Source organism: Symphalangus syndactylus, chromosome 8 (assembly GCF_028878055.3).
Source record: "Symphalangus syndactylus isolate Jambi chromosome 8, NHGRI_mSymSyn1-v2.1_pri, whole genome shotgun sequence".
NCBI classification, from domain to species: Eukaryota; Metazoa; Chordata; class Mammalia; order Primates; family Hylobatidae; genus Symphalangus; species Symphalangus syndactylus.
In genome coordinates, this window is record NC_072430.2 from 67,239,339 (window position 1) to 67,261,128 (window position 21,790).

At 37.1% G+C, this 21,790-nt stretch overlaps 1 protein-coding gene across 4 annotated transcripts in view; it reads left to right on the forward strand.

The window, feature by feature from the left end:
- SOS2 (SOS Ras/Rho guanine nucleotide exchange factor 2) overlaps positions 1-21,790 on the forward strand; it is a 116,423-nt gene that overhangs the window by 77,491 nt on the left and 17,142 nt on the right. For all 4 annotated transcript variants that reach the window (XM_055289432.2, XM_055289431.2, XM_055289430.2 and 1 more), the window contains 6 exons: positions 2,959-3,062; positions 6,216-6,438; positions 10,849-10,968; positions 11,105-11,267; positions 16,034-16,151; positions 17,312-17,484. In XM_055289432.2, coding sequence (XP_055145407.1) covers positions 2,959-3,062; positions 6,216-6,438; positions 10,849-10,968; positions 11,105-11,267; positions 16,034-16,151; positions 17,312-17,484 — 901 coding nt within the window. The remainder of the gene's footprint in view (positions 1-2,958; positions 3,063-6,215; positions 6,439-10,848; positions 10,969-11,104; positions 11,268-16,033; positions 16,152-17,311; positions 17,485-21,790) is intronic.

The following is a 21,790-nucleotide window of genomic DNA, read 5'->3' on the forward strand; positions in this document are numbered from 1 at the left end:
GAGTATGATCTTCGATTCTCAGTCATATAAGCTCTTTATGTATTTCTAAGCATTTGCTGTGTTCTCAGTCCTGTACTTATAACTATGCTAAGTACAAAAATAACATAGACTGTCACGATACTATGGCTTTATTGGGGACTTTACTGGGGGAAAAAGACACATGAAACAGTTATATATTGTTCTACTTGGAGTGCTTAAGTGACTTAGAAAAATACATCCCTATAAAATTTCAGGAATAGCAAAGATTAGGCCAGAGTAATTAGGTAAGGCATCTTGGAGAAGGTAAAATCTGAGACTGCCCCTAAAGGATGTATAGGCTTTAGATAGGTAGAAAGGTGACTGTAGGTATTCAGGGTCATGAGAAATAGTATGAACAAAGACAAGAAGGCAGAAATGAGAATGGTGTGCTGAGGACACAGATAAGGACATTGACCTGAGAGGAATATAGGCATTGTATTGCAAGTAGTAGATGAGATTACCTATATGGAATTGGATGGAGTGGAAAACTCTGAAATCCAAGCCAAGTTATTAAACCTGTTACTAAATACTGAAAGATTTCTAGTAAAATGGGTGGTAGTAATTTTTCTAACATTTTATTATGAAAGATTTTAACATACAGCAAAATTGAGAATTTTACAATGAATACCCATAATACCCATAAACCCACCACCTAGATATGTATTCATCTATTCATATCTGTTCATTTATCATTCATCTATCAGTTCATTCATTAATTTTTATATGAATTTTGAAGTACACTCCTTAAATACTTCAACTTGTATGTCATTAACAGTTGAGTGTTTGTTTTTCTTTTGTTCTAAAATATGCATATAATTAAATACATTTTTTTCTTGCTGCCACTGAAGACAGAAGATACACACATCTTAAGTGTACTTTTGTTGAGTTTTACCAAATACATGTATCTCTATAATCCAAACGCCTTTCAAGATATCGGATGTTACTACACCCCAGAAAGTTCCCTTATGTTCCTTCTCATCAGTTTTTGTTCCTACTGCCCAAAGGCAGTGTTCCAATTTCTCCCTCCATAGATTAGTTTTACCTGTTTTAGAGTCTTACATAAATGCATTCTTTTTTTTTTTTGAGACGGAATCTCGCTCTGTCGCCCAGGCTGGAGTGCAGTGGCGCGATCTTGGCTCACTGCAAGCTCCACCTTCTGGGTTCACACCATTCTCCTGCCTCAGCCTCCGGAGTAGCTGGGACTACAGGCGCCCACCCCTGCGCCGGGCTAATTTTTTGTATTTTTAGTAGAGACGGAGTTTCACCGTGGTCTGGATCTCCTGACCTCGTGATCCACCCGCCTCGGCCTCCCAAAGTGTTGGGATTACAGGCGTGAGCCACCACGCCCAGCCCATAAATGCATTCTTATAAACTCAATTTTGTGTCTTCTTTCACTCAACATGCTTTTGAATTTCATCCATGGTTTTGCTTGTGTATCAATGGTTTATTTTATTGCAAGGTTGTGTTTTATTATATGAATATACCAGTTTATTCATTTTTCCCATTGAAAGATACATGGGCCTTTTCTCGTTTTTTATTATTATGAATAAAGCTGCTATGAACTTTATCTTACCAGTCTTACTGTGAATATTTTTCACTTTTCTTGGGTAAATAACTCAGAGTGGAGTGGCTGGGTGAGAAGGTATGTGTATGTTTAGTTTTGAAAGAAACTGCCAAAACTTCCCAAACATTCTCACCAACAATGTTTTAGTTGCTTCATATTCTCACCAGTGTTTAGTAATGTCAGTCTTTGTGCTTTAGCCATACTGCTGGATGTAGTGGTATTTCATACTTATTGTGTGGAGAATCTGTTCAAATCCTCTAATTTTTATTGAGATACTTGTCTTTGTATTACTGAGTTGTAGGAGTAAATTGGGTAGGACTAAATGCCAGTCCTTTGTCAGATAAACATTTTGCAAATATTTTCTCTCCCTGGCTTGCCTACTAGTTTCCTTCTTTTCTTCCTTCCTTCCTTCCCTTTCCTTTTCCCTTCTTCCTCCTCCATTTCCTTCCTCTCCCCTCGCCTCTTGTCTTTCCTTTCCTTTCCATTTGCATAGTTGATTAAACCTCTCTTTGCAAGGTTATAGGTAATCATTTTTGTGATACTGTAAAACAAAACAGTTCTTCTATTTTTGTCTTTTGAAATGAAATGAGAGTGTAGATATATGTGTAGATTACGTAGAAATTTGATGATAGGCTGGGCGCAGTGGCTCACACCTATAATCCCAGCACTTTGGGAGGCCAAGGTGGGTGGATCACCTGAGATCAGGAGTTCGAGACCAGCCTGGCCAACATGGTAAAACCTCCTCTCTACTAAAAGTACAAAAATTAGCCCAGCATGGTGGCGGGCGCCTATAATCCCAGCTACTTGGGAGGCTGAGGCAGGAGAATCACTTGAACCTGGGAGCTGGAGGTTGTAGTGAGCTGAGATCGCACCATTGCACTCCAGTCTGGGCAACAAGAGCAAAACTCCATCTCAAAAAAAAAGAAGGAAATTTGATGATAGCACTTGAATTTAGAACCAGATACAGTATATCTTAGTTGGTTTTCCATTTTAAGTAAAAAAGTACCAAAATTTAAATCTTAAAAATGCTTTTTATGAATTTAAAAATAGCTTTTGTAATATAGAGCATAAGTTTTCTACATGGGAATAAAGGAAAGGTACTTTTCCTTAACATAAATGGGAAGCACAGAAACCACTATTTTTATGCTTATAAATATTTTAGAAGTATACATTTTATTAATAAATAATACACAGTTTGGAGACCTACTCTCCTCTTGTCATTGAAGCACTTAAGGTATTAATTAAATACAGATTAGAGAGTCTTTGAGTATTATGTTGATCCTTGTATATAAAGCTATCATCATGGCATTAGAGAAGGAAGAAGTGTAATTGAACACTTATGTTTCACTAAAATGTGTTTCTTTCCATTTTATCAGGATCTTAAATGTATTTCGGCATTGGGTTGAACATCATTTTTATGACTTTGAAAGAGACTTGGAATTGCTTGAAAGACTAGAATCCTTCATTTCAAGTGTAAGAGGTATATTATATAAAGGTTTGATTGAATCTTATATTGCACATGAGTTTGTGTTCAAATTTGTGTGACTTTAAGAAACTAAAACATTTCTCTCTTTTTTTTTTTTTTTTTGAAACAGAGCTTTGCTTTGTTGTCCAGGCTGGAGTGCAGTGGTGCCATCTCAGCTCACTGCAACCTCTGCCTCCCAGGTTCAAGTGATTCTCCTGCCTCAGCCTCCCAAGTAGCTAGGACTACAGGCACATGACATCACGCCTGGCTAATTTTTGTATTTTTAGTAGAGATGGTGTTTCACCATGTTGGCCAGGCTGGTCTTGAACTCCTGACCTCAGATGATCCACCCGCCTCAGCCTCCCAAGGTGCTGGGATTACAGGCGTGAGCCACCATGCCTGGCCAGCATTTTTCATTTTTAAAAAGCTGAAATAACATTTGGAATGTTTTTTATAGACGGCAAGAAACTCATATATGTTTAGAATCATCTGAGGTCTCAGAGCTTTGCCTTTTCAAGTTTTTGAGGAGAATATTTCTTTTAAAGAAGTCAAAAGTCCTCTTTAATAAATTTAAGCTATTTAATTTTATCTCATTGCAAGGTTGCCATTTCTTCAACTGAATAAAAATATATGTAATTTTATGTTTTCTTACTTTCTTTAATCTTACTCTTTTAATGATTAACAGCTTTCTTATAATATTTACATCTTCTGGAAATGTTTTTGGTGTATTTCTGAAATCTGAAAGAGAGGAGTTTTCTACTTTAAGTTCCAGGATCATAGCCCAAGAAATGAAACGCTAGGCCATGAACATTTAAAGAAGTGTGTCATCAAATGTATATTATTGAATCAAGAACATTTATGTTTTATCTGACATTATAGGGCATTACAAATACTATAACAAGTGTAACTTATTTCGTGTTCTACTTGCCCTTTAAGGGGAATATTATTTAAAATTAAGAGTGTTATTCCTTTGTTTCTACTTTGAGAGGTTTATGGTACATTTTTATGTGTGCCTTAAAATTTTCATAATACTACATTTTCAAGTTGTATTCTAGGCCAGTGCAATGGCTCACACCTAGAATATCCCAGCACTTTGGGAGGCAGAGGCAGGCTGATTGCTTGAGCCCAGAAGTTTGAGACCAGTCTGGGCAAAATGGCAAAACCCAGTCTCTACAAAAAATGTGAAAATTAGCCAAGCATGGTGGCATGTGCCTGTAGTCCCAGCTACTTGGGAGGCTGAGGTGAAGCGATCACTTTTAAGCCCAGAGCTCGAGGCTGCTGTGACCCGAAATTGCGACACTGCACACAAGCCTGGGCAGAGTGAGACCCTGTCTCAAAACAAACAAAAAACAAAAATTTATATTCTAAATGAGAATACTGGATTAGACACAATCTAAGAAGCTTCTAAAATACACACACACACTAGAATAAATTAAGTAAATGGTTATGTTAATATCCAAAGTTCTTTTCTATACTAGTTACACTTCAGAATAACCAAATAGTTCATGAGGAAAAGTTTATTTTTGTAGAAGTATTTCAACTAGTAAGGGAAAAAGGAATGGTAGAATATCACATTTCTCAGTTCCTAGTAAAATAATAAACCTAGGGAATTATCATGGGTGGATGGGTACTATCACAAAAAGGTAACGACATTATATGCCTCCTGTTAGAAGTATTCTTGGCAAGTATTTGTGTCATAAAATTAATCCTGAATCAGACCAAGTCACTATATTTCTGCTTTACAGAAAATATAGAGGACAGAAAAACATGGCAAATGACAATTTCTTCCACAAAGTGCAAGCAAAAATATGCAATAAAGCAGTAACCTGTAGATTAAAGGAGACTTGAGACACATTGACTCAATGCAATATGTGCAATCTTATTCAGATCCCTTTTCAAACTAAATATAAGAAAATATGGCCAGGTGCCAGGCACGGTGGCTCACGCTTGTAATCCCAGCACTTTGGGAGGCCGAGGCGGGCAGATCACGAGGTCAGGAGATCGAGACCACGGTGAAACCCCGTCTCTACTAAAAATACAAAAAAATTAGCCGGGCGTGGTGGCGGGCGCCTGTAGTCCCAGCTACTCGGAGAGGCTGAGGCAGGAGAATGGCGTGAACCCGGGAGGCGGAGCTTGCAGTGAGCTGAGATTGCGCCACTGCACTCCAGCCTGGGCGACAGAGCAAGACTCTGTCTCAAGAAAAAAAAAAAGAAAAAAAAAAAAGAAAATATGGCCAGGCACAGTGGCTCATGCCTGTAATTCCAACACTTTGGGAGGCCAAGGCAGACAGATCACTTGAGCCCAGGAGTTCAAGACCAGCTTGGGCAACATGGAGAAACCCCATTTCTACTAAAAATACAAAAATTAGGCTGGGCGCGGTGGCTCACGCCTGTAATCCTAGCACTTTGAGAGGCCAAGGCAGGCAGATCACGAGGTCAGGAGTTCAAGACCAGCCTGGCCAACATGGTAAAACCCCGTCTGTACTAAAAATACAACAAAATTAGCCAAGTGTGGTAGTGTGCGCCTATATTCCCAGCTACTCAGGAGGCTGAGGCAAGAGAATCGCTTGATCCCGGGAGGTGGAGGTTGCAGTGAGCCGAGATCACACCATTGTTCTCCAGCCTGGGTGACAAAGTAGGACTCTATCTCAAAAAAAAAAATACAAAAATTAGCCAGGCGTGGTGGTATGTGCAGTCTCAGCTACTTGGGAGGCTGAGGTGGGAGGATCACCTGAGCCCGCAACATGGAAGTTGCAATTAGCTGAGATTGCGCCACTGCACTCCAACCTGGGCCACAGAGCAAGACCCTGTCTCAAAAAAAAAAAAAAAAAAAAAAAGGAAAATAATCAGAGAAATGTGAACAGTGACAAAATACTTGAAGATAACAATGTATTAAGAAGTTGTCAGTTTTATGTGTGATAATGGTGTTGTGGTTATTACTTTAAAAGAGTGTTTTAAAGATGCTTAAATATGAATGAAATATGATGTCTCGGATTTGTTTCACAATAACCTAGGAAGTGACGGGATGGCATGAGTAGGGTTAGAGAAAATAAAAAATTGGCCATGAGTTGGTAATTGTTGAGGCTGGGTGAAAGTTAAGGATTAAATGAAGATTTGCAGTCATGTCTGTCAAGTAAAAGACATTTTTCTTTATGTGTTCTTTTTCTAGGGAAAGCTATGAAAAAATGGGTAGAGTCAATCGCTAAGATCATCAGGAGGAAGAAGCAAGCTCAGGCAAATGGAATAAGCCATAATATTACCTTTGAAAGTCCACCTCCACCAATTGAATGGCATATCAGCAAACCAGGACAGTTTGAAACATTTGATCTCATGACACTTCATCCAATAGAAATTGCACGTCAGCTGACACTTTTGGAGTCTGATCTCTACAGGTAGACAATTAATGTTAATGTCTTGCTTTATTTTTAAGAATCTTGAACATTACCTATTTTCAAAACATTTTGCACATTATTCATGAGTGCTTAAAAATACCTCATCTACTCTCATGGGCATAGAGGAAAGGTCATAGCACAGTTTTTAACTAGTCTGCCCTGCAAGTAAAAGTCTTATGTCACTATTTAGGCCTAGACTGGGGACTAGCAATCCGTCACAAGAGGAATGGCAGGAAGAAGATTTTCAAGTCCACCACCCCTCTCCAACTCCTAATACTTCCTCACCTTGGTTTAGTTTGAGGTCAGTCAGTCAAGTCAGTTAGTGTGGATGCTAGGCCCTTAGCAGCTAAGTGAATAGAATATTGTGTGAGATGGGTTTTCTTTTCTCATTTACAACTCAGGCTGTTGAGAAGGGTACAGGCCTTGCATGTAACAGCTCTCTGTCAAAAAATGTCACTATCATTATCATTCCATCAAAAACTTTTCTACACCAACCTCTCTGTTTTCCCCTCCTCCCAATCCTTCCCAGCCACTAATACCTGCAGTTCTACTCTCTACTTCCATGAGTTCGTATTTTTTTTAGTTTTCATATATGAGTGGGAACATGTTATATTTTTCTTTCTGTGCCTGATTTATTTTGCTTAACATAAGGTCCTCCAGGCTTGTCCATGTTGCCTTGAACGACAGGCTTTCATTCTTTTTTTATGGCCGAATAGTGTTCCATTGTGTATATATACCACATTTTCTTTATTCATTAACCTGTTGATTCCATATCATAGCTGTTGTGAGTAGTATAGAAGCCTCATTTTAAAATATAAATATGCTTGGTTGGGCATGATGGCTCATGCCTGTAATCCCAGCACTTAGGGGGCCAAGGTGGGCAGATCGCTTGAGACCAGGAGTTCAAGACCAGCTTGAGCAACATGGCAAACTCCGTCATACAAAAACTACAAAAAATAGCCAGGCATGGTGGCTCGGGCCTGTAGTGCCCCTGTAGTCCCAGTTGCCCAGGAGGCTGAGGTGGGAAGGTCACTTGAGGTCGAGGCCGCAGTGAGCCCAGATCGTGCCACTGCACTCCAGCTTGAGTGACAGAGCGAGACCCTGTCTCTAAAATAAAAATATTTTCAAGGCGTTATTAGCAGCCAATTTTTAAATAAAGATTACACAGGGAAAAGCAAGAATATATAAAATTTAGTGCCAATAGGTAATATAGTAAGGTACCTTTACTATATTATGTTTACTTTATATTCTTTAGAATTTGCCTAGTTTGCACGGGCTATGCCATTCAGAACCAGACTTTTAGCACACCCACCAGAAGTTGTCAATATCTGACTCAAAATGTTATGTTATATTTTAAGTAATTTAGAATCCAGGTAGCTTTGTTTATGTTGTGGGATTTGTGATAGGTAGAAATGAAGGGACTTGTTACTTGAGGTAAAAAAAAGCAAATAGTACTGCATCATGTTTTTTCTCACAATGTAATTGTTTTACATGAATGAACATCAGAAAAAAAGGACGTCACTTCATGTGGACCTACTTTCAGGACATAGAAACATACCTAATATTGACATCATTTGTAAACTAAATTTCTTTTTTTTTGAGATGGAGTCTTGCTCTGTCACCCAGGCTGGAGTGCAGTTGTGCAATCTCGGCTCACTGCGACCTCTGCCTCCCAAGTTCAAGTGATTCTCATGCCTCAACCTCCCGAGTAGCTGGGATTACAGGTGTGTGCCACCATGCCTGGCTTTTTTGTATTTTTAGTAGAGATGGGGTTTCACCATGTTGGCCACAGTAGTCACGAACTCCTGACATCCAGTGATCCACCCACCTCAGCCTCCCAAAGTGCTGGGATTACAGGCATGAGCCACTGCACCCAGCCTTGTAAACTAAATTTCTGGTGAAATAATAGAGCCACTTTAAGAAAACATTTCAGAAACTGTTAGCAAGTACTTATTTATACACAAATCTACTGATTAAAAAATATTTTTTTAATGAATAACCAAGTCTGTAGGCCATTGATGGCAATGCCACCAGTCAGTTAAAAAAAAAAATAGAGATAGGGTCTCACTATGTTGCCCAGGCTGGCCTTGAACTCCTGGCCTCAGGCAGTCCTCGAACTCCTGGCCTCAGGCAGTCCTCCTTCCTTGGCCTTCCAGATGCTGGGATTACAGGTGTGAGCCACTGTACTTGGCCAATTTTTAAATTGTGTATTCTAACTCACTGTATACAATGTTTTAATCTGCTCTTCTGTCTGAATTTTAATTACTCAGGCATTCAAAAAATATAGGAAATAATGTAATGAATATTCATGAACAACAAAAACATTTTAGATAAAATTGAAATCCTTTGTATAATTCTCCCAAATCTTATTGCTCTCTTTCCCCTAAGAAATCACCACCACCCTGAATTTGATGCTTACTATTTCTCTTTATATTTTTATAATTTATATACATACACAGAGATTCATAAAGAACATACAGCATTGTTGTGCACTTTTTTTTTTTTTTTTTTTTTAGAAACAGGGTCTCACTCTATTGCCCAGGCTGGAGTGCAGTGGCACAATCATAGGTCACTGTAGCCTTGAACTCCTGGGCTCAAGCAATACTCCTGCCTCAGCCTCTCAAGTAGCTAGAACTATAGGCACGCACCACCATACCTGGCTAATTTTTTTAAAAAAGTTTCATGGAGATGAGGTCTTGCTATGTTGCCCAGGATGGTCTTGATCTTGGCCTCAAGTTGTCCTTCCACCTCAACCTCCCAAAATGCCAGGATTACAGGTGTGAGCTGCAGTGCCCAACTGGTTTTTTTGTTGTTGTTTGTTTGTTTACGATAGGGTCTCACTCTGTCACCCAGGCTGGGATGCAGTGGCATGATCATAGCTCACTGCAGCCCCAAACTCTAGGCTCAAGCAGTCTTCCCACCTCAGTCTCTCAGTAGCAGGAACTACAGGGAGGAACTACTATGCCTGGTTTTTTTGTTTTATTTTTTTGAGATAGGATCTCATTATGATTGCCCAGGATACTCTCAAACCCTTTGCCTCAATCAATCCTTCCACCTCATCCTCCCAAGTAGCTGGGACTATACGTGCACACCACTGCACCTCAGCTTGTTTTGCACATTTTTTGAACTGCGTATACTTACGTATCATTCTGCAACATTCTTTTTACTTAAATCATTTTTGGCATTTGTTCAAGTCAATGAATACGGTTCTGGTTAGCTGATTTTAGATGCCGTATAGTGTTCCATTGTATTTATACTCCACAATTTATCCAGTCTCTGGATGGTGAGCCTCTATTCACTCTTGGAAATAATGCTTCACTGAACATTCTTGTAAATGTTTTCTTATAACTTTGTTTTTTGTTTGTTTGTTTTGAGACAGAGTCTCACCCTGTTGCCCAGGCTGGAGTGCAGTGGCATGATCTCGGCTCACTGCAACCCTCTGCTTCCTGGGTTCAAGCGATTCTCCTGCCTCAGCCTCCCAAGTAGCTGGGACTACCGGCACGCACTACTACGCGCGGCCAATTTCTTTGTATTTTTAGTAGAGACAGGGTTTCGCCTTGTTGGCCAGGCTATTCTTAAACTCCTGACCTCAAGCGATCTGCCTGCCTCAGCCTCCCAAAGTGCTGGGATTACAGGCATGAGCTGTTGCACCTGGCTCTTATAAATTTGTGTAAGCGTTTATCTAGGATATATGCATACTTAAGAGTCGAATTGCTGAGTCATCCGATATGTATCTCTTCAGTACTATGAGATCTTGCCAAATTGTTTTACAAAATGGTTGTATCAATTTTTACTTCCCTATTGGTGTTCCTGTTTTATTATATTTTTATCCATTTGGAATTATTAGACTTTTTTTTTCTTTTCTTTTCTTTTGAGACAGAGCTTTGCTTTTATTGCCCAGGCTGGAGTGCAGTGGTGCGATCTCGGCTCACCACAACCTCCATCTCCCGGGTTCAAGCGATTCTCCTGCCTCAGCCTCCCAAGTAGCTGGGATTACAGGCACGTGCCACCATGCCTGGCTAATTTTGTATTTTAGTAGAGACGGGGTTTTTCCATGATGGTCAGGCTCGTCTCGAACTCCTGACCTCGGGTGATCCACCCTCCTCGGCCTCCCAAAGCACTGGTATTACAGGCATGAGCCACTGCGCCTGGCCTTGAGTTATCAGACTTTTGTTCATCTAATGAGTAAAATGGGATTTCATTGTAGTTTTATGTTATTTTCTCTGAGTAAGGGATAAAGTGTGTTTTCGTGTTTGTAGCTATTTGGGTCTATTCCTCTCTGAATTACTTGTTCATAAATGTGTTCATCTATCTTTTGGGTTAATTGTCTTTTTCTTATTAAGTTTTAGAAGATCTTTAAGTGATACTAATCCTTTATAGGTTAAGTTGCACTGATTTTTAATTCCATAGGAAAGTTCAACCATCTGAACTTGTAGGGAGTGTGTGGACCAAAGAAGATAAAGAAATAAATTCTCCAAATTTATTAAAAATAATTCGCCATACCACAAATCTCACCCTCTGGTTTGAAAAGTAAGTTTTAATTTACTACTTCCTAATAGCCATAATATTGTCATATTTAAGCTAAAATTCTGGCTACTCATAATTATCTTGTTTTCTAAGTGAGGTGAAGAAACTTTTCTAAGCCATGAATTTTTGTTGTTGTTAGATGCATTGTGGAAGCAGAAAATTTTGAAGAACGGGTGGCAGTACTAAGTAGAATTATAGAAATTCTGCAAGTTTTTCAAGATTTGAATAATTTCAATGGCGTATTGGAGATAGTCAGTGCAGTAAATTCAGTGTCAGTATACAGACTAGACCATACCTTTGAGGTAAGTTTTAGGCTTAACTTTTTCATTTTTTTCGGGGATGATAAAATTAGCATAAAAGAAATTTCATCTATCATCTATCTTTTTTATTAAATTCTTTGTAAATTCATCCTTGCTTCTTAAACACAATGATATAAATATATTAGAAAATATGTTGGTATATTATATGAATATGATATATAATATGTGAATCCTAGGCTTATATTAGAAAATATATCAATATTCAATAAAGAATATGAGACTTGCACTGCTGTGTAATGTACTTACCTAAATGTAATGAAGTTCCAAGTGGATTTATTCAATAACACATTGATTGATAGTCTCAAATGACAAAGGATTTTAAATATAAAAATACAAGTAATGTCTTAATCACCTTTAGATAGTCAACAATAGAATAACACGGGAAGAACTATTTCAAAAACTTAAATTTGGCCAGGCATGGTGGCTCATGCCTGTAATCCCAACACTTTAGGAGGCTGAGGCAGGTGGATCACCTGAGCTCAGGAGTTTGAGACCAACCTGGACAACACGGCGAAACCCCATCATTACTAAAAATACGAAAGTTAGCTGGGCATGGTGGTGCACGCCTGTTATCCCAGCTACTCGGGAGGCTGAGACAGGAGAATTGCTTGAACTCAGGAGGCAGAATTTGCAGTGAGCTGAGATCACACCACTGCACTCCAGGCTGGGCGACAGAGTGAGACTCTTCTCAAAAAATAAAAAAATGTATTTTTTTTAAATTATAAAATATATGTTTAACATGTACTATTGAAAATTCAGGAGATATAGAAAATAGGAAGATATTTTGCATATATATTTTTAATAACAAAATTGAGATTATATTGTGCATAGATTTTTATGGACTTTTTCTCATAAACAGTTTTCTATTTTTTTATTAGCTTATCTTCAAAAACAAAATTTTAATGGCATCAAGGTTTTCTATCATGGATAAATCAATTTATTCCAACAGTAGATTGTGGGACAATTAAGTTATTTCTGATTTTTTTCTCTGATAATTTATCATGGAATATTCATATATAGAAGTCTTTTTAAGAGCTTGATTATTTCCCTAGAAATAATCTAGAGGTGGAAATCCTGGATCTGCGTATTTATGTACTTAAGACTTTAAATACTTTTGCCAAGGTGTTTTGTAGCAGGATACGATAAATGCCCCTTGGTATTATGTATTATATTTAAAGCTTTTGGCCAGGTGTGGGGGCTCTCACCTGTAATCCCAACACTTTGGGAGGCAGAGACAGGAGGATCACTTGAGCCCAGGAGTTTGAGACCAGCCTGGGCAACATAGGGAGACCCCATCTCTACAAAAAAAAAAAAAACAAATTAGCCAGGCATAGTGGCACATGCCTCTGTGGGGGGCAGAAATCGCATTGCATTTTTAAATTGTATCTTAAAAAATAACTAGTGAGGCTGGGCTCAGTGGCTCACTTGTAATCCTAGCACTTTGGGAGGCCAAGGCGGGTGGATCACCTGAGGTCAGGAGTTCGATACTAGCCTGGCTAACATGATGAAACCCCATCTCTACTAAAAATACAAAAGTTAGCCAGGCGTGGTGGTATGTGCTGGTTTGTAATCCCAGCTACTCAGGAGGCTGAGGCAGGGGTATCGCTTGAACCTGGCAGGTGGAGGTTGCAGTGAGCTGAGATTGCCCCACTGCACTCCAGCCTGGGCAACAGAGTGAAACTCGTTCTCAAAATAAATAATAACTAGTGAGGTTGAATATGTATTTATTGGGTACTTTATGATTTATATATTCATTTCCTCTCATTTTTGGGGAAGGTGTTTTCATTTTGTTGATTTTTTTTTTTTTTTTTTCCTAAAGAGTCAAGCTTGCTCTGTTGCCCAGGCTGGAGTGCCAGTGGCATGATCATAGCCCACTGCAGCCTCGAACTCCTGGGCTCAAGGGATCGTCCTGTCCCAGCCTCTTGAGTAGCTGGGATTACAGGCATTAGTCAGCATGTCCAGCTGCATTTTATTCATTTATATGGATTTTTCATATATTAAAGATACTAAGACTGTACATATTTTCTCATTTCTGTTTGTCTTTTATCTGCTTTTTAATTTAAAAAATGTATAATGCTTTGACATAAGGAAGTTTTATCATTTTTATTTAGTTGCACATATCAGTCTCTTCATTTATGGTTTCTTCCTTTGCTTTTGTACCTGGAAAGACTTTTTTTAAGTAAAGGATAACAAGTTAGAAACTCAGCCATATAAATACTGCTTTTGGGAATGTGCGTTTTTACAATCCTTCTGGAAAGCAGTCTAACAATATATGTTAAAATTTAAAATATGCATACTCTTAGGACCCAGAATTGTAAAGAAATAAATGCACCAGAGTATAAAGTTATATGTACAAAGATATAGTTACTGCAGCATTAGTTGTAGTAGCAGAAAACAGGAAACAACCTGAATGTCTATCAATAAGAGAATGATTAAATACATCCTGTTATACCTATATTGTAGAATATTGTTCAGCTATAGAATAAAGTGAATGGGATCTATGTGTATTGTTGTGGAAGAACATTTATGATATTTCAGCAGGGGAAAAGCTTCAGAATGACTATAATATTATTCCGTTTTAGTATCACAAAGCAGAGCAAACCCCAAACCTCTAAGTGGAATTGGATAAGTATTGAGAATAATGTGGGAGGATACATACTCCTCTTTTACATTATTTATTTATTTTTTTTTTTAGTGGGTTGTGATTAGAGGGGAATAGAGGAAAAACTGCTTTATACATATATTTTTCTGTTTGGGTGTTTGCATTTTATTGATTTGTATGAACTTTATATGTTAAAGATATTAATACTTAGTCAAATATTATGAAATAGGCCGGGTGCAGTGGCTCATGCCTGTAATCCCAGCACTTCGGGAGGCTGAGGTGGGTGGATCACATGAGGCCAGGAGTTTGAGATCAGCCTGGCCAACATGATGAAACCCCGTCTTTACTAAAAATATAAAAATTACCCAGGTGTGGTGGCGGGCGCCTGTAATCCCAGCTACTTGGGAGGCTGAGGCAGGAGAATCACTTGAACCCGGGAGGCAAAGGTTCCAGTGAGCCAAGATCGCACCACTGCACTCCAGCCTGTGCGACAGAGCAAGATTCCATCTCAAAAAAAAAAAAAGAAATATTAATCTATTTAATAAATGTGTCATAAATTGAATGCCTATATATGTGGGCCTTTTGTTGGTCTCTCTGTTCCTTTCCTTTGATCTATTTGATTACTTTTGTGCCAGTGCCACTTGTCTAAACTATCATAACTTTATAGTAGTCCTTGATAGAGAAGAGTAGGGCAAATCCTCGCCAATCTTACTCTTTTTCAGGAGGAACGTATTCTTGGTTCTTTGTTCTCTTATATAAATTTTAGAATCAATTTAACCTCCATTTTTTTAAATTGGCATTTTGATACGAGTTGCATTGGATCTCTAAATCCAATTACAGATTAGTGAAGAACTGACATTTTTATAGTAACAAGTCTTTTCAACTATGAACATCGTTTATGTCTTTACTCAGTTAATAAAGTTTTGTGGGTTTTTTTTTGTTTTGACAGAGATCGCATACCTCTTTTGCTAGATGTATATTAGAATTATTTTGTTTTTAGTGACCCTTAGAGACAGGGTCATGCTCTGTCACCCAGGCTGGAGTACAGTGGCATGATCGTAGCTTACCGCAACCTCCTATTCCCAGGCTCAAGCAATCTTCCTACCTTAGTAGGAAGTGGGGACTATAGGCACGTTCCACCCTGCTCAGCTAATTTTCAAAATTTTATGTGGAGATTGGGCGTTGCTATGTTGCGCAGACTGGTTTCGAACTCCTGGCGTCAAACGATTCTCCCACCCCAACATCTCAAAGTGCTGGGATTACAGGTGTGAGCCACTGCACTTGACCAGAATTTTTTTTAAATCATGATTTCTTTATTGATGATATCTAGAAATGCAGTTGATTTTTGTCTATTGGTTTTATATATAGCAACATTGCTTATTCTCTCATTAACATTCTGTATGTAGATTTTTTGGAGTTTCCTCATGGGCAGTCATATCCTCTGTGTGAATAGTGACATTTTTTTTCTTTCCAATCTCTAGCTCTTTATTTCTTGTTCTTGTCCATGCTAGCTACGACTTCTGTATAGCATTGAATAAAAGCTACAATGTTACCCCTTGGCTTTTTCTTTGATTTAAAGGAAATTGACTGAATGGTTCTCCATCAAGGCATAATGTTTGTTCTGGAGTTTACGTGTGTGTGTATATTCTTTCTGAAGTAAAAATTAATTTTCAATAAGAAGATCTAGTAATGAAGTATAAAAGAAATGCTAGTTTACTTCATTCACTAAATTTTTGTTCAAGTCTTCTTGTCTTCCGATAGTTGTCTTCTCCTTACCGAAACCCCAACCTTTAGCTCCAAAAGATCTTTCAGTGGAAAAATATTTGAATGTTCAGGGGTTATAATTTTCCTCTTCTACAGCTATGACTTGAAACCCTGGCTAGTCAAAATAACTCACAAGGCATGACGTAGAATTTTTCGTATTGCTTGATCTTCTAATTTATATGAGTAAATGATGGGTTTTATATTTATAGATAAAGAGAGGAGAAAACACTTCAGGTAAGCGTACAAAGGAATACCACTCATCTCTTAATTTAAAAAATTGTTTTCCAGATAATTTGCAAAATTTTATAAAATTTAAGGGTTTGAATTTATAAAATATGATTGAATTGTAAAAAATTTATACTCAATTTATATACACTTTAAGGCATTGCAGGAAAGAAAAAGGAAAATTTTGGATGAAGCTGTGGAATTAAGTCAAGATCACTTTAAAAAATACCTAGTAAAACTTAAGTCAATCAATCCACCTTGTGTGCCTTTTTTTGGTAAGTTACTAAATATGGATATATTTTGAGGATGAGCGTGTGATAGCCAAAAGAGAGCAGTCTTCAGAGGCACGTTATCTTTATTTTATATCTGAGCTCATCTACTTTTATTAGTTCTCTGTATTAATAAATAATAAAACTCTCTATTATCTTATCTATAAAATGAAGACTATAATAGTCTCTTAGGGTTGTTAGAAATAAGGATTAAAAATATTTTGTCTGTACTACCTAATAAGCCTAGCACATAGGACGCACTCATGAAATGGTAACTGTTATTTTTATCATAACTATCAAACATCTACAGTGTTTGCTTTCTCTTTAATTTATTAAAAGCTTCTGTGTGGTTTTTAAATTTAGAATTAAAATATTGTTGTGTATGATTGAAATTGAATGATTTAAATCAAGTTTTGTCAACTTTAACAGTTTTGGTATTTTGGGCCAAATAATTATTTATTGTGATGGGCTGTCTTGTGCGTGGTAGGATCTGTAGCAGCATCCTGGCCTCTATTCATTACACTCCAGTAGCACCCCAGAGTTGTGGTAACCAAAAATGTCTAGACATTCCTAAATATCCCCTGGGGGACTAAATTGTCCCCAGCTGAGAACCACCAATTTAAATGAATCAGCAATTATGCATGAAAAAGGGACTAAAAACTTTTTTATTGTTCATGAATGAGAAGTAATTATTTTTCTATCTAAATTACAGGCTCTGAAAAAACAGAATTAGTTTATAAGCCTATAGACTTATTAACCAAAATTGGCTTAAAATTAATTTATTGATTAATAATCACCTAAGATACTTGGCATTAAATATTTGTAATCAAATATTAAAACATTTGGTTAGAATAGATTTAACACAATTTGCACTTGGTGAAATTAGAGTTTAGAAAAGCTTAATTTGCCATTTCTTAGATTAGCTACCTTTATTTTTGTACAAGCCAGTAGCTTTTATTTTCTTTTTATTTTAAATTCTTTCTCTTTAAAAAATGCTTAATGGAGAGTTAATGATTGTTTATCAGAGACTTAACATTTTAGTAGTAGAGTTGCTGAATAGTACAGGATGTCTTTCAACTTTACTTGATCAGTTGTTTTCCCAAATAATTGATTAAATAACAAAATTTAAAATAACTTTTCTTTAAATTCTTTTTTTTTTTAACTAGGTATATATTTAACAAATATTCTGAAGACCGAAGAAGGGAATAATGATTTTTTAAAAAAGAAAGGGAAAGATTTAATCAATTTCAGTAAGAGGAGGAAAGTAGCTGAAATTACTGGAGAAATTCAGCAGTATCAGAATCAGCCTTACTGTTTACGGATAGAACCAGATATGAGGGTAAATATTTTCTTTCCATGTCTTTAAAAGAGAACGTGTTAGTGGGTACCAAAAAAAAATAGAATGAATAAGACATACTATTGGATCGCACAACAGGGTGACTACAGTCAATAATAACTTAATTGCAGATTTAAAAGTAACTGTAAGAGGCCAGGCACTGTGGCTCACGCCTGTAATCCCAGCACTTTGAGAGGCCGAGGTGGGCGGATCGCTTGAGATCAGGAGTTGGAGACCAGCCTGGGCAGCATGGCGAAACCCTGTCTCTACGAAAAATATAAAAAAAAATTAGCTGGGCATGGTGCTGGGTGCCTGCAGTCCCAGCTACTCAGGGGTCTGAAGTGGGAGAATCACTTGAGCCTGGGAGGGGTAGGTTGCAGTGAGCTGAGATAGCGCCACTGCACCCCAGCCTGGGTGACAGAGTAAGACTCTGTCTCAAAATAATAATAATAGTAATAACTATAAGAGTATCGGCTGGGCATGGTGGCTCACGCCTGTAATCACAGCACTTTGGGAGGCTGAGACGGGAGGACCACTTGAGGTCAAGAGTTTGAGACCAGCCTGACCAACATGGTAAAACCCCGTCTCTACTAAAAACACAAAAAATTAGCCAGGCATGGTGGCGGGTGACTGTAATCCCAGCTACTTGGGAGACTGAGGCAGGAGAATCATTTGAACCCAGGAGGTGGAGTCTGCAGTGAGCTGAGATCATGCCACTGCCCTCCAGCGTGGGTGACAGAGGGAGACTCCGTCTCAAAAAATAAATAAAAAATAATAGCTATAAGAGTATAATTGGATTGTTCATAATACAAAGGATAAATGCTTGAGGGAATGGATACCCCACTCTCCGTGATGGGATTATTCTACATTACATGCCTGTATCAAAACATCTCTTATACCCTACAAATATATACACCTACTCTGTACCCATGAAAATTAAAAATTTTAAAAATTAAAAAAAAAATTTTAGATCTTGTGTGACCTATAAGAAATATCATAATTATTTGTCTTACTATGAAAATAATAGAAAAAAATTAATCGGTAGATAGCAGGTTAAACATTAGACATTCTACACTGTCTGCGGTTGTTAATATTGTTACTAAGTACTTTCTTTTGAAAGTATTGCTTCTTTGTGTAGTTGGTTCAAGCTACACCATAAAAAGTGAATGACAAAGTAGAATGATGTCCATGCAGTAAAAAGAAAATTCACTGCTAGATTTGATAGCCATTTTAGATAATTTTACATGTAGCAAAATAACGTTATATAATTCATAAGAACAATGTGTCTAAATAGGAAAAGGGTCAGGAAAGTGGTATATGTATGCCTGGCAGAAGATGATTTTTCTAACATCCTGTCAATTGATGCTCTATTTTGAGCAATAGTGTGTAATATTGATACTATAGTACTATAAAATATGAAATAACCTTCTAAATTAAACTATGATATTATGTTTATGTTAAATGAATGTTATTATATTATACTTACTTGAACTTGGGAACACATTATAACTATCAACCAGAAAATGTTCACGTGTGATATTAAAAATTGTGCTAAACTTTTTAGGCATAATCTGCATGCAGATTGGGCATATTGAGTGAAAATATCCATCATTACTTCCATCCTCCTAAATTATGAGATAGTAACTTCTTTGTTCCCAGTCCTAAGAAAAAGACCACCTAAAGCATACCATTGATAAAAATGATAGGTCGGGCACGGTGGCTAATGCCTGTAAATCCAGCACTTTGAGAGGCTGAGGTGGGTGGATCACCTGAGGTCAGGAGTTCAAGACCAGCCTGGCCAACATGGTGAAACTCTGTCTCCACTAAAAATACAAAAATTCGCTGGGTGTGGTGGCACGTGCTTGTAATCCCAGCTACTCGGGAGGCTGAGGTGGGAGGATTGCTTGGACCCAGCAGGCAAATGTTGCAGAGAACTGAGATAGTGCCACACTGCACTCTAGCCTAGGCGACAGAGTGAGACTGCATCTCAAAAAAAAAAAAAAAAAAAAAAAGATACTTGCTCTTAAAAAAAGAAAAAAGTGGTAACCTACTGATAGTGACCTGTTTCATCCCCTCTCACCATTGAACCCGCCCTCTGTGATGTGGGGCTTCAGAGGGCTAAGGAAATACGGTCCCCACAGGAATAATGTTGCACTTTAATTCGATATACTTGAAATAGTACTTTTAGTATTCATATCTCAGAAACATACCTGCTAATTGGTGTTTGTGGTGTGGTCTAGGGTTCCTACCACCATTTAAAGCATTTTTGGGAGGAAACATCTTCTACATGATTGAGTCAAACAAAATAAATTTAAAATGTAGACAAAGTAGCTATTCACTTTTCAAATCATACTTAAATAAATAGTATTTAAAAATAGAGCAAAGGATGAGAAAATCAAGAATACTGCTGTTATAGCTTTCTGAAAGCCTTTAATTACTATTGGCTAATATTTAATTTAGCTAACCTGATCATAAGAACACATTGTTTCAGTATTGTTAAAGGAGTAATATAATTTTCTTGAAATTGGCAGAATGCCTTAAAAATGGGAAGAATTTTATACTAGAAATTTTAAAGCTCATTTTGCCTACTGCTAAAGCTAAAACCCAGTACCATTTTTATATATGCTTCTAAACCACTTCAAAATTAAATAAAGCTAAATCCAGTAATTTGCTGCTAAGGAATTTTTCTAAGGAAATCATAAAAAATGTACAGAAAAATTTATATACAGGAGTTAATAAAAATAATTATTATAATAGCAAAAAATTAGAAAGTACCTATATGGATAACTAGCTATGTGGAGATTATTAAATTCTGAAATATCCATCTGATGAAATACTATAGAGTTAAAATTTGTATTTTGTAGAATAAGCAAACCGGCTGGGTGCGGTGGCTCATACCTGTAATCCCAGCACTTTGGAAGGCTGAGTGAGACTCTATCTCAAAAAAAAAAGCAAACCACATGGAAAAAAGTTAATTGAATATAAACTTCAGAAAGATTAAAATTGATATCCCAGTTTTTCAGGAAAAAATATATAAATTATATATTAATAATTATATATAAATACATATATACATGCATATATTTACATGCACAATAAAATCATTGGAAGATAGTCTAATATTTAAATGTAAACAATGATATTTCTGGTTTGTAAGATTACTGTTTTTCTTTTTTTCTCTTTTTTTGGCAGTGCTAAATCATCTAAATTTTCTACGTTAAAACTTAAATTTAAGCTTAAAATATTTTTTGGTAAAGACAAAAATTTTAAACATTTTATTTATTAGGCTTTTTTTAAGAGGAGAGGTCTCACCATATTGCCCTGGCTGGTCTCAAATTCCTGGGCTTAAGCAGTTCCCTGGCCTCAGCCTCCCAAACTGCTAGGATTACAGGTGTGAGCCATCATGGCTTGGCTCAGATAAAAACATTTTTTATACTAGAAGTTAGCACAGATAGGTTTAAGTTTATAATCGTTCTTTCTTTCTTTTTTTTTTTTTTTTTGAGACAGAGTTTCGCTCTTGTTGCCCAGGCTGGAGTGCAATGGCGTGATCTCAGCTCACCTCAACCTCCGCCTCCCAGGTTCAAGTGATTCTCCTGTCTCGGCCTCCTGAGTAGCTGGGATTACAGGCATGCACCACCACGCCCAGCTAATTTTGTATTTTTAGTAGAGATGGGGTTTCTTCATGTTGGTCAGGCTGGTCTCAAACTCCCGACCTCAGGTGATCCACCCACCTCAGCCTCCCAAAGTGCTGGGATTACAGGCGTGAGCCACCGTGCCCAGCCTATAATCATTCTTGACATTACTTTTAAAGTAATTTAAATGACTACTTTTAAAGTAAAAGAAATTTCCAGAATAATTATAAATGATCAAGAATGATCTATAAATTGGATTAACAGACCTTAATCTAATTTATCTCCACTTTTTTTCTGATTATCAAAACTTCATTGTGGATTATAACCATAGCTTTGTTCTAAATACTTTTGGTAGCTTACTGATGATGATCATTTGTTACAATGAGTAGGAGTAAAGTTTCCTAAGGAATAAGTAGTGCTACTACTGAGCCATTAAAATGGTAGTAAATGAAAACTCATATTCTTAATAGAACTTTAAGACTAGAATATAACTTCCACAGAAATTATATAATCTTATTCAGAAGTAAAGAGATTGGAATAAGCAACACTTGTGAACTTTTCAGATATTGTGTTCTTAATGTGTTAATTTTTTAGCATTAATTTTCAGTAAAGATTTTAATGAGATCTTATTTTAATAAGATCTAAAATATGTACTTATTATATATGCACTTGTGATA